At 44.1% G+C, this 17,101-nt stretch overlaps 2 protein-coding genes across 2 annotated transcripts; one reads left to right on the plus strand and one right to left on the minus strand.

Annotated features, from left to right (window-relative positions):
* Nucleotides 1–1,706: 1,706 nt before the first annotated feature.
* LOC148425987 (adenosine receptor A1) lies at nt 1,707–5,975 on the minus strand. Its single transcript, XM_088411040.1, has 2 exons — nt 5,650–5,975; nt 1,707–3,829 (listed from the first exon to the last, which is right to left on the minus strand). Exons 1-2 carry the CDS (start codon nt 5,973–5,975, stop codon nt 2,998–3,000), a joined length of 1,158 nt encoding a protein of 385 aa, XP_088267166.1. The 3' UTR covers nt 1,707–2,997.
* A 3,494-nt stretch (nt 5,976–9,469) lies between these two features.
* On the plus strand, nt 9,470–13,844 carry rps19 (ribosomal protein S19). Its single transcript, XM_088411904.1, has 6 exons — nt 9,470–9,550; nt 10,196–10,266; nt 10,646–10,746; nt 10,824–11,007; nt 11,542–11,596; nt 13,792–13,844. Exons 2-6 carry the CDS (start codon nt 10,196–10,198, stop codon nt 13,819–13,821), a joined length of 441 nt encoding a protein of 146 aa, XP_088268030.1. The 5' UTR covers nt 9,470–9,550; the 3' UTR covers nt 13,822–13,844.
* The last annotated feature ends 3,257 nt before the right edge of the window (nt 13,845–17,101 follow it).

The following is a 17,101-nucleotide window of genomic DNA, read 5'->3' on the forward strand; positions in this document are numbered from 1 at the left end:
TCAAATGTAAGACGCACTTTTTTCCTAAAAATGAAGACCAAAACATAAACTGATCGTTTACATTGTTGCCAGATGTCTCCCCCAACTCTTCGAGGCAAAAACGGCTTTTGTACCTAGGGCCAACCCAAATGGATACACGAGGAGCGGAAAGCATCTGTAACCGGAATGCAAGGTCCGCTCTCCTCGTGAGGAATCAAAATGTAGCCGCCCTCCTTCCTGTTTGTTCTTCATCCGATGTTCTAGGTTGCTTGAACCCAACAAAAATGCGTGCGGTATTTGGGCAGTTAGGCTTTACGCGCTGGGCCGTTCCGGCGTCTTCGACCGTAACGGCCGGTGGGCTTTTCGGACGTGATTGAACGGCGGCGAGCGGAGCGGCGCGGGCGTCGACGAGCCCGATCGATAGACGTGAGCGAGCCTGACAAGGAGCAGAAGCATATTCCCGGCTGAGTTTATGGCATCCGGCGCGGGCGGCATAACGCGGCCGATAATGACAACGTCAGGTTCATCGACGCCTCGTTCGCTCCCGTGAGCAATTGTTTGCGCCCGTCGCCCAAGGTTCCCCTTTACGAGCCTCCTATTTCATATGGATGACTCGCGGTAAACACGGCGCCGCGTTCCGTCCCGACGTCTTTGCGTTTTATGGCTTTGCGCCTCTCGCTGACTGATTTAGACGGCGGGATGCGGCGAGGTGTTTCAAGTGGCGTCCACGCGAGCGCGCGGGGGCGTAATAGGGAAGCAGACGGAACAATCGACGGAGGAAACGGAACCATCTATACTTTGAACCCCTTTGCAGATTTCGCTCGAAAGGGGGTAAACAAATGGGCCGCGCTTTATTGGGTACGCTTACGCGGCCTAATGAGATACAACACAGGAGCGTTGTACCTCCGCATTTGAGAAATGGGAGTTTTGAATTGGCAGGTGTGGCTAATACGCGCCTAATAAATCGAATGATCTCCATTTGCTCGTCGTTTTAAAAACTTGATAATCAGCTAAATGTTGAAATGATTTGGTAATCCCGAAGACGTAATTTTACGATTTTGTTTTTGTTTTTTTCAAGAATCTAAACACGAAATCCCGGGTGCTTGTTTGAAATTTATCATGATTTTTTTTTCAGGTTTTTGGCTGAAGTAGTTTAAAAAAAATGGCAAAAAAAAAAGCACTAAAACAATCAGTTTCATTACACATTAAAGTAATGCATTACTTTAGTTACTTCCTAAGGTAAATTTGACGAATTTATAAATTTTGTACTCATTACCTAAATAATAGATTACCTAGTAATTGATACCCTAAAGTAATTAAGTAAAATAATTCATTACGGCATCTTACATAGTCAATGATATTACTTCTAGTACCTAAAGATTATTTTTGTACATAAATAATTACTTGACTCTTAATTCACCTGCCATTTTTGTAAAAAAAAAAAAAAAAAAATATATATATATATATATATATATATATATATATATATATATATATATATATATATATATATATATATATATATATATATATTTACATGTTGCATTCAGTTTACAGCTTGTGAAAAATGCATTTTTAAAAGTATCATTTGTCCTTGAAAAATATTTTCCTGGTTGTTTTTCTCTTCTGTTCTGGATGATCTTTTTAGCAAGTTATGCACCCGCAACGAATTTTTTTTTTCTACATATTTTCCACAGGATTGGTTTTTAACAAATGAAACATTTAAATAGGTGCTTGCTTGGTTTATTTTTTTTCCATTAACATCGTAATCATCCAGAATGATTCGAAAAGTGGCCAGTAAACATGAAAGCACAATAATAATGATGATAAAATAAATACATAAAAATTCACCCTCTCAACACAAAAGAGGAACATGACAAAGGAAAGAATGAAAAAAGCCTCCACAAGCAGCACAAGTCAAGAAGAGAATACATTTTGTTTTTCATGTTTTCTCCAGTCTATACATCAATGGCGTTTGGAGATGAACAATCCAATTAGCGGGAGCCGGGCCGCCACTGTTTTTTCATTACAAAAAAGCGCCGCCTTGTATTTACAACTGGTAATCAAAACAGCCATGAAGACTGTGTCAAAAGCGGGTTAATTATGTTCTCCTCCTTTAGAATGCCACATCCTCTCTGGACCGTAGCGTTATTAGCGAATATTTAATTAAACGCCGTCACTCACACGCGTTGCGGCCGGCCGTCTTGGCGGGAAACGGGAAAGTCGGGCCGCGGCGGCGGAAGCCACATCTGCCGCGGGGATTGCCTTCATCGCGGGGAGGATCCGTTCTCGGGCTGACATTTGCCGTAATCGAGTGGCCTTTTCCGTTGCTGGCATCTGCGCGTGAGGTTAATTGGTTCAAACAAACGACAAACTAATAGCAAATCGCTGTTTATTCTCTGTGAAGCTGCTACTTTCAACATGGGGATTGTTCCTGTAATATCCAATATTTTTCTCTGCTTCACTGCGGACAAATACCGTGTTTTCCGCACTATAGGGCGTACCGGGTTATATGGCGCACCTTCAAAGAATGGCCTATTTTAAAACTATTTTCATGTGTCAGGCTCAACGCATTATAAGGCGCATAGAATAGAAGCTGCATCATTTTCCCATCCCCACCATATTTTGCGCACGATAAGGCGCACCGGATTTTAAGACGCACCTTCAGTGAACGGCCTATTTTAAATCCAGTTTCATATATAGGGCGCACCGCATTATAAGGCGCAAAAGTAGAAGCTACAGTAATGGCTGTGGTTGCGTTATGCATCCACTAGATGGAGCTTCGCTAAAGGGAACGTCAACAAAACAATCGGATAAGTCATTTTCCCGTCACCCTAAAAATCACCCACATTGAATTAATGTTCGACTGATAAGCGAGGTCGACTTGTATTTTGGCCTTCGTTTCTGGAAAAATAAAAAACGCTGTCTTTTAGTTGGGGTATTACGGTAACTATATTCTTAAAGAGAAAGTTTTCGACCTCAGACCTCTTCCTGGCAAATCTGAGGAACCTTGGGACGTCAAACCTCAGGACACACTTTTGCTTTCAACGAGTTTTTGGCGGAGGCCCAGGGAGCGGCGTGAGTCACGTGGCACAGGGCCTTCCGGACGGACTTCCCCGCGGGCGGCGCCGCCCCCTGCGGAAGAGCGGAGAGCGCGAAAGCCGCCCCCTCGCCGCGCTCGTCTTCTCCGCCCGGCGTGAAGAGCACCTGGGGCACCAGACCGTACAACTGGAAGAAGAACACGGCGGCGGCGTGAACCCAGGAGGGGGGGGCGGCGCCGGGGGCCGAGAGCGAGACGGCGTGGATGATTTGGAGCGGCAGGCAGAGCACAACTAAGGAGGAGACGGACAGCGCCAGAGAGCGGCGCCTCGGCGCCTCGTGCTCGGAGGCGTCCGACTGACTGAAGCGCTTGGGCTTCTTGCGGTGAACGTCCAGGTAAAGCGAGAGCAGGAAAAGCAAGGGGAGCATGAAGACGGCCGTCCCGTGGACGAAGACCAAGAAGCGCGGGCTGAGGATGGTGTCGGGGGCGCAAACGCCCCAGTGGCTGCTGTGAATCTCCGCGTAGGTGAAATTCCCAAGGTCCTCCGTGTAAAACTTGGACAGGAAGCCCCCGTAAGGAAGGTGCTTCCCGATGACCACGCGGGATTTCGGGAGAGGGCGGAGACCGGGCGAGGGCGCGGTCCCGTTGCCGTCCGGCCCGAGGTCCGCCGCGTGCTGGTCTTGGCCCCCCCTGCCCCAACCGTCCAGGAAGTCGGAACTGATGAACTGACCGAAGGAGGTCAGGACGGAAGCCATCCAGCACAGGAGGACCACGCACAAGGCTCGCTGGCGGGTCACCAGAGCCGAGTATCTGCGGGCGGACGCGACACGTCCATGATTCGGGTCAGACCGATCGACTCTGGACCTAAGACCGAAGACCTCCGTTGGACCTCCGAACGCACGTCTGTTTGTTTGACCCCGCTTCACCCTTCTTCAAATTCCGTTTTCCGTTTAAAGTGTTACTCTCAAACTCCAGTCCTCGAGGGCCGGTATCCTGCCTGTTTTCCAGGTTTCCCTCCTAATACGCCTGATACGAGCGATTATCGGCAAGCTCTGCCAAAAATGATCCCGATCGTTTGAATCAGCAAAGAATGGAAAACGTGCAGGATACCGGCACTCGAGGACTGGAGTTTGAGAGATTTGTAGGGATGGGCGCAAAATTGAAGGCACATCAACTAAGACGGACTACGGTATTGGATGGGCGGATGGACCGGCAGAGCCACCCACCCCGACCTACGTGAGCGACGGACTGCCAGACGGATCGATGGACCGATCAGGTTAACCGATCAAGTGTTTATTTGGATCGCGGGTGTGAAACTCCAGTCCTGGAGGGCAGGTATCATGCAGCTTTTCCAACCGTCTCTTTCAAACCCACCTGATTCAAATGATTTTCAAGCCTGAATTTGAAGCAGGTATGCCGGCGAGAGAAAACCCAGAAAACTTGCAGGATACCCGCCTTTGAGGACTGGATTTTGACACCCGTGATCGCTTTATTTTATGTTACATTTCGATCTTAAAAACTTTCAGCGCACCGCGGGTTGGAATTTAACCGTCAGAATTCAAAAACTTTTCAAATATGGCAAATATTGCTTTGGATCCTGAAAATTTAGCTGATTTATTTCTGCGTTTGGCGTAAAAATTAGGAATGGAGTTGTGAGTCCGGAGTCGGGTCCGGACTCGCATCAAGTCCACTTGACCACATCGTTGGAAGAAAGCAAAACGAGCATGTCCTTTTCTTGTAGTAAATATCGTTTTGTTGTCCTTTTTTTTTTTAACTGCTTTGTTGCTCACTTTAAAATCCAAAAGAACAACATGGTACTCCGACCTCCATTTCTAAACGTATTCAAAGAATTCCATTTGACAGCCGGAGGAAAAAAAAAAAGAAGCAGTCTTCCGCTAAAGGAAAAAAATCATGTTGCCGTCAATCAAACGCGTTTGGGCTTTTTCATATCTACTCACCTTTTATCCGAGTTGGCGCGCCTGCAACAACAAGGTCCAGAGTCCCGGTAGCGCTGAGCGCTCTGTTTTGATGTACCGCGTTGGCTCCCACGTGACGCATCTCGCCATGTTTACAGCCTTTTTTTTCCGCCCGCTTCATATCGATTTTCTCCGTTTACGGCAAAGAGCAGCCGGAGAGAGCTTTTGGCCATTCCGGCCTCCCGCGTGTTTACCGTCCGTTTTCACGCCGCTCCAAAGGCGCTCGGGGGGTCAAAACTGCGGCCCGCGGGCCGGTTCTGGCCCGCCATCCGGCGAGGAATTTTTATAAGTACGAAAATGGGTAGAATTTTTTTTTCTTCGATCGATGAAAGGCTTTTGTTTGTTTTGTGATTATGATTGATCGTAATATTTGTACTGTTCTGGACAGTATTACAAAAAGAATAATAAATCTGAAACTGTTGTTTTAAAGTTTTATACAGTATACATTTTATACAGTATACATATATACTGTATACATATATATATTATTTTTTTTAAATTACATTACATAAACATTTATTTGATTAATGATTTTGTTTGATTATTTAATGGTAACTGATTATTTAATGGTCAATTAATTTTTGTATTCAATGTCAGCATCTTGCGTCCTTTTTTGGCTCGATTATAAATACGCGTTTGTCAAGCCGGACTCACCTGGCGGGCCAGTGACGCCGCAGGTGGCGGTCCAAGGTGAGCAGCAGCAGCAGGCACATGGTGAACTGCCTGACCAGCAGGGGGCAGCACACCAGGGTGATGCACGTGTACAAGCACTGCGGGGTGCGCAGGTTGAGGAAGACGACGACGGGGATCTCCAGCGCGCCCCCGATGGCGCCCACCCAGCCCAGGCACAGGCCCAGGCAGCGGGAAACGCTCCCGCGCTGACGGCTCACGCTCGCCGCCATGCACAATCTCACGCTGGCCACGATCACCGCCACCGACACGGTGCACTGGCAAAGCGAGTACAGCCACAGGAACTCCATGCCTGGAGGCAAACCAGAAAAAAGGAATCAAGCTGAAGTGGAAACCTTGAAATAATTTTGGATTTTTCTTTATGTTGTTAGCTAGCGACTAATACCGATAAACGCTTTCACTGCCATTGACGGCTATGGATTTTAAAGACATAGATCTTAAATGTATTTTTGACCTCAAATACGTCAGTGACCTCAAATGAGTCAATGGCAAACTTCTGCATGACCCCGCAAAATATTTACAAGGTGTGTCAGAAAAGATACAGGACTGAAGTTTCTGGCGTAACCCCACCCCGAATAAGATGAAATTCAACAAAATATTACTGGGATTTTCGGACTATAAGCCGCAACTTTTTTCTCATGATTTGAGCCCTGCAGCTCAAATCACCCATTGCGGTTTATCTGCAGTTTTTCTACTCGCCGCCAGGGGGCAATCCACCGTTAAAGCAAATGTTCAAGTGACTGTACGTTCATTTTGTAGATTGTAAAAGAATGTCTAGCAAATTAAATCTCTTGCTTTTTAAGGGTGTGAGAGGAACAATGCAATTTCCTTTTCAAATTAAGAGAGCTTGAAAAAAATTAGGCAACAAAATAAAGACTTCAACGTGTCTCTCGAGACTTCATCAAGTCTCATGAGACTTGTTGACGCCGCAAAATCCTGGAAATGATGTGTTAAGAAGCTATGTCGGAAAAGTTCCAGGACTGGACTTACAAAGCTAGATATTGTTATTCAGAATTTATTTCAACCCACCGCTGTACTGGACAAAATTCACAAAGTAGCCAGCAAAACATGAATATTGTCATACAACACAGCATTAAGCGGGAAAGTGCGCCGACGAATGCGAATGCTACGATATCATTTTTATGAACGTCTCTCCCAGTACGTAATGTGAAAAGTGAATAACGGCGGTGAAAAGTGTGTTTGCATGGCGCTCACATTCTCAGTGGCCGCATCGGGTGACCTTTTCTCTGGCCTTCTTTCCAGCGCTCAAATATATTCTCCCGCCCCCTGCCGTTTTGTCTGCCCCCGGAACAAAAATTCTGTCACATTTCCTCCTCCCGCTTTGCGCTGTTTTGTTTGTTTTGCGCTGCCTCCCGGATTTCAATGTGAAAAGGGTTCCAAGACGGAGGCGGAGTTTGGCTGCCATGTGGCTTGTTATTTATTTATTTATTATAATTATACTGCATGTCCAAGTATTTTGAAACCCCAAAACTTACACTTAATGCACTTTTATCAGGCGTGAATATTTTTTCATATTTTTCTCTTTGAACACTCTCAAAGTTCAAACATTTGTAGAAAGTTGGAATCAACTGTTCAAAATCAAATAAATGAAGGGGAATTGGTTTGCCCTGTTAAAAAAAAAACAACATATATATATATATATATATATATATATATATATATATATATATATATATATATATATATATATATATATATATATATATATATATATATATATATATATATATGTAGTTTACTCATTTGCTCTGAATTTGAAAGACAAATGCACTCTCCCCGTCACGACGTATAAAAACATTAAATCACATTACAACTTTAAAATAGTCACATGATTTGCATTAGGGAGTCAATATAAAACGTTACACAGATTCATCGTGTTCCCATTGATTTGCTCTTCATTTGAAAATATTTTGTTCCTGACACACAGTTAAAAATCATAAAGTTAGATTTGCATATACCTGCTGAAACCTTGTTATTTCACGTACCCCCTCTGAAGTGCCTTCCCGTCACCCCAGGGGTACTCGTACCCCCATTGGACAACCACTGACCTACAGTATAGGCCACCTGTCCATTCAGATGTACAGTAATTACCTGACCTTTTGTCAGCGGTAGGTGTTGCCAATCACTCTCTCTTATTAACCCGGACGAAATTAGCTCTTCCAGCTGCGTAACTTACAGATTTCTCACAAAGGCAAACGAGAAAGTGATGCATGAAGTCCCGGCGCGGTTTCCTGTGATTTCATTGGCTGCATGTATTAATTAAGCTCAACTGATTTGTGGGTCCAAAATGAAAAAGGTGCACGTTACCTTTGGCAGCGACAAACGGTGATTAACTTCGGTCTAAGACTTGTCCTCCTTTTATGGGCGCATTTATAAATGCCCCCCCCCTCTCTAAAAGTGTGTGTGACAGAGCGAAGCTGATTTATAAAGCTCCAGGTGCTTCATATCTCTCTCCCCTGTCTGTGCAAACATATCAATTGTGTAAATGTTGTATCATGGCTGCCCTTTCTGTTCAAGATGTGCAAAGGGCAACGCCGCCACCTCTGCCAGGCTGGGAAATATGCAAATGATCCCCACATACGCACACATCTGTAAAAGCAAACTGTTTGAACGCTTTTGGAAGTGTGTCTGACTCGGCGCAGATAAAGATGATGAAGAATATCAAAAGGCCGTTTCTGTAAATTAGCGTGAGATGGATGCATGGCGCACGGATAATTCACCCCCTCCCAAAAATACTGTATATATAGTCTCCAGCGTGATATTGGATGGCTCGTTTAATAATACATAACATGCAACGACGCAAAGGCGACAAATCCAAAAGCGCTAAAGCCAGCAGACAAGAAAATGAAAATTATTTGCGAGGGGAATTTAGCTGTTTATGTTTTCATAAATGCGAGATTGGAAGGAACTGGAGGCTTGACCGTTTTTGGCTTGGAATCCTCACTCAAGCGGAGAAATAGCTTTCAAAAAAGATTCTACTCTTGAATTGCTGAAGGGTTAAGTCCCAAGCAGCAGTGGCGGCCAATTTTTGATTCCAGCCAAAAAATAATTTGGCCATTGGGGGGTTTATAGATAGAACTTACCTAAATTTATGCTCGACGATCTCCCTCGAGTGGTTTTTGGAACTCTTGGCCCGATTCTCAGAAGCCCGTCCAGCATAACTAAAGTTTAAAACTCTATTTGCTAATTTAATACCTAAATTAAATCCATAAATAAACACCTTACCCACTAGTTCAGTGCTTATAAGAAAAAAATACTCAAATATATATTATTTAAAAAGACTTAGACATTGAATTTATGTTATATTTGATTTATATTGAACAATAGCTTATTTTCATCATAAATAGTAAAACCACGAGTTAAAAATTAACAAACATATTAAAAAGGGTAAATTAAAGCCATAGTTAAACACCTTATCCAAAGTTAAGTTCTTGTAAGAAAACAAATACCCAAATAGATATTAGTTAAAAAAAACTTAAAATATACATTTAATCTATGTATGTATAAAATATAATATACTATTTTATATTTTATTTATGTATAATAATATTATACTATAATTATAATAATATTAATTTTGTCATGAATAGTAAAACTATGAGCTAAAAACAATTTACATACATATTGAAAATGTTGTTTGCAGTATTTATATTCTGAATAATTTCTTGAACTGTAATCAGTAACAGAATATTTCTAAAAATGAAACCAATTACAGTAACTGCAATTCAATGACTTCCTTTTGTCACTTGAACGTGTCCTCGCGTGACTTGGCGAGATTTTGCCCGTGTGAAGACGCATCGGAAACCCCTTCGCCTCCTCTTTCCCTTCGCTGTCCACAAGCAAGGTAGGAGCTACGCGTTTCCATTCCCGTTTTATTATGGTTATTTCAGTCATATATACCGCCACATAGCCGTCTAGCGTGGATTTAAACTACCGCAATAAACAATTTCTTTCGATTCGAGCATGTGTGTATGATAACATCGAGCGTGTATGAGTTTTTAGAGCGTAGTCGCCTGTGTGCATCGCTTCTCCAAAAAAATGGCGGCTCCCATGCCGCCGCGTCGTGGCCTGCTAGCCCGGCTCCGTATTACAATAAATTCGTTTGCGCTTACGCTTTTCATATATGTCTTTCAGCTTATCGGGTCTCCAACTAGGGACGGTGTCTATTAAATAAGGCAGTTTGTTGTTACGCTGCGCTGTTAAGAATAAATCCGTCATGCTAACGGGGCTAGCGACACATGTAGCTTATGCCGGTTAAACACGCCAAACCAAAATATACGTGTTTCCAATCGTTATTCAAACTTGCAATTTTATCAGAACAACTATACTTACGTTGATTTAAATGTTGAAAATGTGCATGCTATTTAGTATACACCGATAATAATTGGACGTCTCTCACTCAGATCTATGCATGACAGTTTGTGTGTCATGGAGCTTGTGCAAATGTCTTATAACACCGACATTGAAAACGCTGTATTTGTGTTTGAAGATGCCAGGTGTCACCGTGAAAGACGTCAACCAGCAGGAGTTCGTCACTGCACTGGCTGCCTTCCTGAAGAAGTAAGCAATTCGTGTAAACAGCACTTGCTATTGTTTGAAAACGAGTCCGTTGCAGATGAGTGACTGCTGCCAGCTTGCTTGTCCTTTTTCTAAATCTCCAAATTATGAGTATAAACATTTGCACGTCACACATTTCTGAAACGATTGACTTTCGATGATGCTCGTGTGCTCCTGAGTAGGTTTTACAAGTGATATTGTTTTCCACTCATTTTGATGTGGGTACATTTCTTCAGGTGGCCCAGGTTGTTTTTTTCACACAACACAGCGAAACATTTGTAATTAATGCTTCCCTTATAACGGAAACACCCAGCCATTACAAATGAAGGCCACGGAATGACCTTCTGTCGTTGAAGTTAAATGTGATTTATTTATTGGTTAGGTCAGGAAAGCTGAAAGTGCCTGACTGGGTGGACCTCGTTAAGCTAGGCAAGCACAAGGAGTTAGCCCCCTGTGATGAGAACTGGTTCTACATCAGAGCCGGTAGGTGAAGTCCATCTTACCCTATTACAGCAGGAGGTGTGTGTCGTGTTTTTAATTGTTCGCCTGGGCCCACATAGCCTCCACAGTTAGGCACCTGTACCTCCGCGGGGGAGCCGGCGTGGGCTCCATGACCAAGATCTACGGAGGCCGCAATAGGAACGGCGTGTGTCCCGCCCACTACAGCGTCGGATCCAAGAACGTGGCCCGCAAAGTGCTGCAGGCCCTGGAGCTGCTCAAAATGATTGAGAAGGACCCCAATGGGTAAGTGGCCAATAGAAGAGGATTAGTGCTAGTGAAGAAGAAAAAAAGTTTGGGAGGATTCTCACTTCTCAAGATTCTATCCAAGTCAGAATTCTCAACTTTATGCCCAGAATTCTGACGTTTTCTCTTTCAATGAATGCCGTTTTAATTTGAGTGAAAAACCTGATTTCAATTTAAGGACTCCTGAGAATAAAGTGAGAAAGCTGACTTGAGAGACTCTGATTTCATTCCCAGAATAAGTCACCCGAGTGTTAAAGTGAGAATTCTGAGAATAACATTTATTGTTAGAATTATCATTCATAAATTAAGTCAGAATTCTCACTTGTCACCATTCTCACTATTAAGAATTCTCGGTTCAAGGTAGGAATTTTAACCTTATTTGGTTTCATGATTTCTCGAGAATTGAGACAAGACGTCTTAATGGTCAGAATTTTAAAAAAAAGAAGAATCTTGTCATTATTTTTGATATATCATTTTAAACTCTGATGTGATGAGGTTTGTCACATTTTAATCTCCCAATCTCTTCTCTGCCAGCGGTCGCAGAGTAACCTCCCAGGGAACCAGAGACCTGGACAGAATCGCCGGGCAGGTGAGCAAGCATTTTCCCCTGAAAAAGTTTCCTCTTGGTGTTTACATTCCCTCAATGTGAGTTTTGTGAATAGCAGCTCCCTGCTTGGGAGTCACCTTATGCTCCCCGCACAAATCAAAGCAGCTGAACAAAACAGCCATTAAGCCTTTTCGTGCTTTGATTATGGCACTTAGCGCATATAAACAGTCAAGGTTGCCGCAAGGTTATTTTCTGGAAATGCTTCAAAAGCTGCTGTTGAGCAGAATCTAATTAGTGTTACCTGCTAAGTTTAGCCATGCTTCCATGACTGTTATTAACTCAAATCTGATCTGGTCTTTTTTTTTTTTTTTTAATGAAGATACAAAATTGAATAGACGTCAATCCCGCTAAAGGTTGGGCTGATGTATTCTCCAACCATCTTGAAACTGACACTTCTTGTGTACCGATTCCCAAAGGGTACCACTTTTATACTTCTCGGCGTGCTTCAGCTTTGGCTACGTCAATTACTGGTTATTCTACAGCTGCGTGTAACCGAACCCTTGTTTATCGTGGGGGTTTACGTTCCTAAAAAAAAAATGTTATGCCTTTTAAACTAGACCCATTTGCAAACTTGAACACAAGGAGCGCCAATATGTTTGTTTTTAAGCTAAAGAGGAAGGCTTAAAACACTTTATTTTTAAGTCACGTTCATCAATGTCTTTATCAGTTCGATAAATATATTAAAATCAATTTTTAGAAATATAATAATGAATAAATTTATCAATTAAAAAAGTTCTTACCTCCTGCACAGACAGTGAGTGCACCACCTGCTGCCGTGGAGGTGCATTTCCAAAACTTGGCAAAAGCGAAACCCGTTCCCCGGCGTCATGCTTGGCATGACATGGAAGGGAAGGGAAGGGCACTCCCCACAATTTGAGGACATTGAGCAAAGCGGTTTTCGGGTGATCGATTGCAGCGGCCCCAAAAACCACCACAAGTAGAATTGCTTTGCCGTCAAAACCTGTTGTCTCGGCGGCCCGCGACATCTTGTTTAGAACTGTCTCGTGCTGGAAGCTCATCTTGGAATATGATGCAACTACTTTAATGGCGCTCATGTCCTTGAGCAAATGTTAGCTGTCAGCCAAGTGAGTTGTCGCGCGTCACCCTCGGGCCTTGTCGGCAACCGGGAGGGGGAAAGCAGCGAGCGGCATTGTAATAATCCAAGGGTAAAGAGGGGAGACGCGCGGAGGGCGTTTTATGCTCGGCGACGCCGCCGTATGGCGCCTTCTTCTTGTTTACCCGTGCTAATGAGCGCCCGCCCCACACACAAATTGGCGGGGGGCATGTTGCGTGACCCGCCCGCCGAGCGGATTGCACTACGCCGTGCTTGTCGGCACGCTCGGCGCCGAGTCCTCAAGGTTGCTCCCCTGTCTTGGCCGGTTTGGAATGCGCCTTTGCGCTCGCCCGTCAAGTGCGATGAACGCGCGGAGATGGAAAAAGTGCTCAGTTTGATCACCTGAAGTTAGGGCGCTTCCCAAGGACGGGTACCCTATTTTGACGCGCGGGCATAATGGCGAACACGAGCGCAGATGGCGCACGCCGTCTGCTTCAAAATACGCTTAATGCCGCGGTTGAAGGATACTTCGTTTTGGGACCGTGGTCGCGGTCTGCGCAATTTCAGGATGGGCAAATACGCAGGTGACAGCGAACAAGCGAGCGCTCGCTAACCATGCTAGTTGCTAATGTGAAACGTAGAGCAAATTTCTGTCACAGTGAAGACGTACCTCCACAAAAATGGAAAACGAGCAATTGAACACAGGCGTCATTTGTTCTATTTAGCACTACAGTGACCAGAATTTGTCTCAAAAGACGGGCTTTAATCAAGGTCTTTTTTTTTCATCTCAAAAGAAAAAGCCGACGTCTGCAGGAAAATGCAAAAGTAGACTGAAAACCAGCGAGAATTCAAAACATTTTTTCAACAGGGAATGTTGACTTTTTCCCATTTAAATCACACGCATCAGAAATACTCTGTTATTTTTACTCAGCATTACCCTTTTGACAAATGTTTGAGACATTCTGTTTGAAGCTGTTAAGTTTTGCGCAAATTGGATGTTATGTTTGTCATTTTCTGTCATGCGTTTAAGACATGTGCATTGTGATCATTTGATACAGAAGCTCCATGGGGGGGTGAACCTATGAAAAACGGTGACGACGCTGTCTTTTCTCTTGCTTGACAGGTTGCAGCAGCAAACAAGAAAAGTGTTTAAATAAAGCTTCTGGAGGAATGAAATGATGTCATATCTTTTTTTCCTGCTGTGCTGCGTTTGGACCGCCGTCTTATTGGATTGACCGGAACTTAAGACATGACGCACATGATGAAAACGTGAGCTCCGTTATGATGAAAAAATATGAATAAATTGTGAAAATGATTGGTTGGCGATGCCACTTGTAGCAAATTGTCGAAAATGAATCCGCGAGCCTCATTGTAGAGCGATGACCTTGTCTGGCGCTTCGCAACCTGGCTGCCATCTAGAGGACAAAAATAGTAGCGCAGCATCAACGATGCCGTCGCGTTTTAACGCAACGCTCGGCATCAAGCGAATTCTCACTAGTGGAGACACATTTACAAGACGTCTCACTGGGAATTCCGATAATAGTGTGAATCCCCTCTTCGCTCTCATGTTCAAAGTAACAATTTGGATTCAACACGGTTCTCATTTTGACTTTTTTTTTTTTTTTTGACAAACACAATTGTGACCTCTGAGTTGTCAGAATTCTCACGAGGGCAATCCTACGAATCGGCAAGCCGATCTTCCTTCAAGGACGTTTCACATTTTAAGCATAAAATAGAATTCCCATTTTGGTGGGGACTTCTGTAAAATAGACTTCCATATGTTTATCTAGTTTTTGATCTGGCATATTGCACTACAATATCACAATTTTGATCATTGCGGTGCTTACTTGGAAGACTTAAGGTTTGTGTGTGAGTTTTTAACGAGGTACATTTCGTTGAATAAAAAGTTTGTAATCCGTCTCACACGCAAATCATTTTGCTCCCTAATCGCCCTACAGAGGGCGCCATAGGACCGAATATCCGTGCCATCCATGGAAAGCATTTCCTCAACCATTTGAAATGTAAATGTATTTTGTGGGTGTGTGAGCGTTTCGGAGCATGAATGAAATGGCTCCAGCTATCCTTTGGCATCTTCCAGCATCGCCACACGCTTCGGGGACGTTGCAGAGAAAATCGAAATGCGCAGCACTAATTGGCTGTAAAAGATCCAAATATTTGTGCTCCGTTTCTCTTTGAATGCGCTCTGCTTCATGATTTTCAGCCGTCGGTGTAAACAAACCGCAAAACGAGAGAGAAATTGCTTTTTTTTTTTTCAAGCCAGCTCCTCTATATTTCAGCTGTAAACAAGCGCTCTCGGGCCTTGACCCCCATGCCGCGTGTCCAGCAGCACCCCCTTATTTGGTGGCCGCCAGCTGTTCGCTTACACCTGAACCCATCTCCCCAAAGCACCCCCCATCCCCACCCTGTAATTTGCGGGTGAGACGGATAAACATGTCCTTGGGTGTTGGGGAGAAATGTGCGGAATCCAGCACTCAAGGTGTTGCCGCTGCTTGTCTGTGCAAGCACTTAAACCCTCCTGAGTTGGGGGTCAAACTGACCCATTTGAAATGCTGAGTGCGGTTTTTCGCTTGGCTCATTATGCATATTCATACATTTGGAAATGACATTCGTGTTTGTTCATGTTTTTTTTTTGTTGCGATGCAATTTGCACCCTTTTTTGTTAAAACATTTTTCCTTTCAAATACACACTGATTAGAGATACGTTGCCATTTCTTGTCATTCTCTAAATGTGTTTTTAAGTGATGAGACTAACATTGTCTTATGATCAAATATAATGAGTATTTATGTTTGGGTATAGCGGTAATTTGCCAAACGTGGTTTCATTGAGCCCATTTAGCTTGCGTGACACATGCAGAAAAATCATATCCCGAGTGAGCCGCACCAATCCAATCTTAATATATACCATATTTTCCGCACTATAAGGCGCACCCTCAATTAATGGCATATTTTGAAACCTTTCCATATATAAGGCGCACCCTCAATTAATGAAATATTTTCAAACTTTTTCAATCACAATATAGTAATAAAAGTAATAACAATAATAATAGTAATTAAATATATACAGGATACATATATACATACATATATTTATACATGAAGAACACTTTACACACGTTGGCGAGCATCCATTTTTACACTGGTACAGTATATAAAAATCTTTGGCACCTCCTCCGCTCCACCTCCCCCCCTTCCCTCTCCACTCACTCCCTATCACTTTTTTTTTTGTTTGCTCTTGCTCCTGAGCTAAAAAAAACAAAAAAAAAACGCACTACTAACATGCATAGATGATGTGAGTGGTGTGTGTGTGGGTGGGTGGGGGTCCTTCTAAAAACTAGTCCCACCATTCACACCGAAGAGTCGTCGACAAAGTTTCCCTTTGTTGGCGAGCGTCGCGTGACCGACCGCAAGCTTGACACTTTCTGGAGCGCGCAAGCGCGTCCGAGCGTTTTGCTCGCGCCCTTTTTATTCTCAAGCCGTCAACGGAACGGATGCGAAAGCGAAAGGCAGATAGCCCAGAAATGTCGCTCCGAAATAGAAGCGCTATCAGGAGAGCGCCCGCTCACACGCGCGCGCACTTTTCATCATCCCACAGCTTCATGCCCTATGGCATTTTTTCCATTCGGGACCAGGTGTACCCTTCCCACGTCTGAATCCGGCGCCGGATCATTTCCCTTGCCGCGGAGCACTTCTCCGAATCTCGATTGCCGCTTCCCGTTCCCTCGGCGACAAAACGGGCAAAATTAGCGGCTAAGCTAACGTGCCCTCGTTGCCGTCGTGAAAATCTGTCCCCCTTTCGCGACTTCTGATGAAACGCCGACTTAAAACGAGTTGAATGGTACTTTTGCGGTGGCGTTCTCAGGTGTCTTTTCTAAACGCGTCATCCGAGAAGTGAAACTAGGAAGGACTTGGGGTGAGTCCCGTTGAGTCCTTTGTCCCAAGTCTGGCCCAAAAGCGGGCGGCGTGGATACGCCACATGCCGTTTGCGTGCGCCGGCCCGGCAGCGGCGTAGCCGGCGGCCCGCAGCAGGTGTGCGGCGTGTCACTGACTTTTGGGCTTTTTCTTGATTCCAATGGTCTCCACCTGTCACCCAACAGATGCTGTCCTCAAAGCCGGCCAGACTCCGCATACGTAGCGCGTTTACGTACTAACGCGCCACCCGCTTCTTTGAAGTCGCCCCCTCTTTGATGCGGCGGCCCCAGCTTTTTTCAAGGCGCGATAAAAAGAACAGAGCGTGCGCCACATCATTATGACGCCAAAGTGTCTTTGGATCCTATTCAAGGGGATCGGGACCGGTCAGCAAACAAACAAAAGGGTCACTTTATTCTCCGAATTCGGACTATTTTCTCCGAATTCTGGATTATTCTTCTTCTACAGAATAAAGTGACAATACAACCAATCCTATAAAACCACTT

The sequence above is a fragment of the Hippichthys cyanospilos genome, chromosome 3 (genome assembly GCF_059441005.1).
Source record: "Hippichthys cyanospilos isolate Australia breed blue-spotted pipefish chromosome 3, RoL_Hcya_1.0, whole genome shotgun sequence".
Lineage (NCBI taxonomy): Eukaryota > Metazoa > Chordata > Actinopteri > Syngnathiformes > Syngnathidae > Hippichthys > Hippichthys cyanospilos.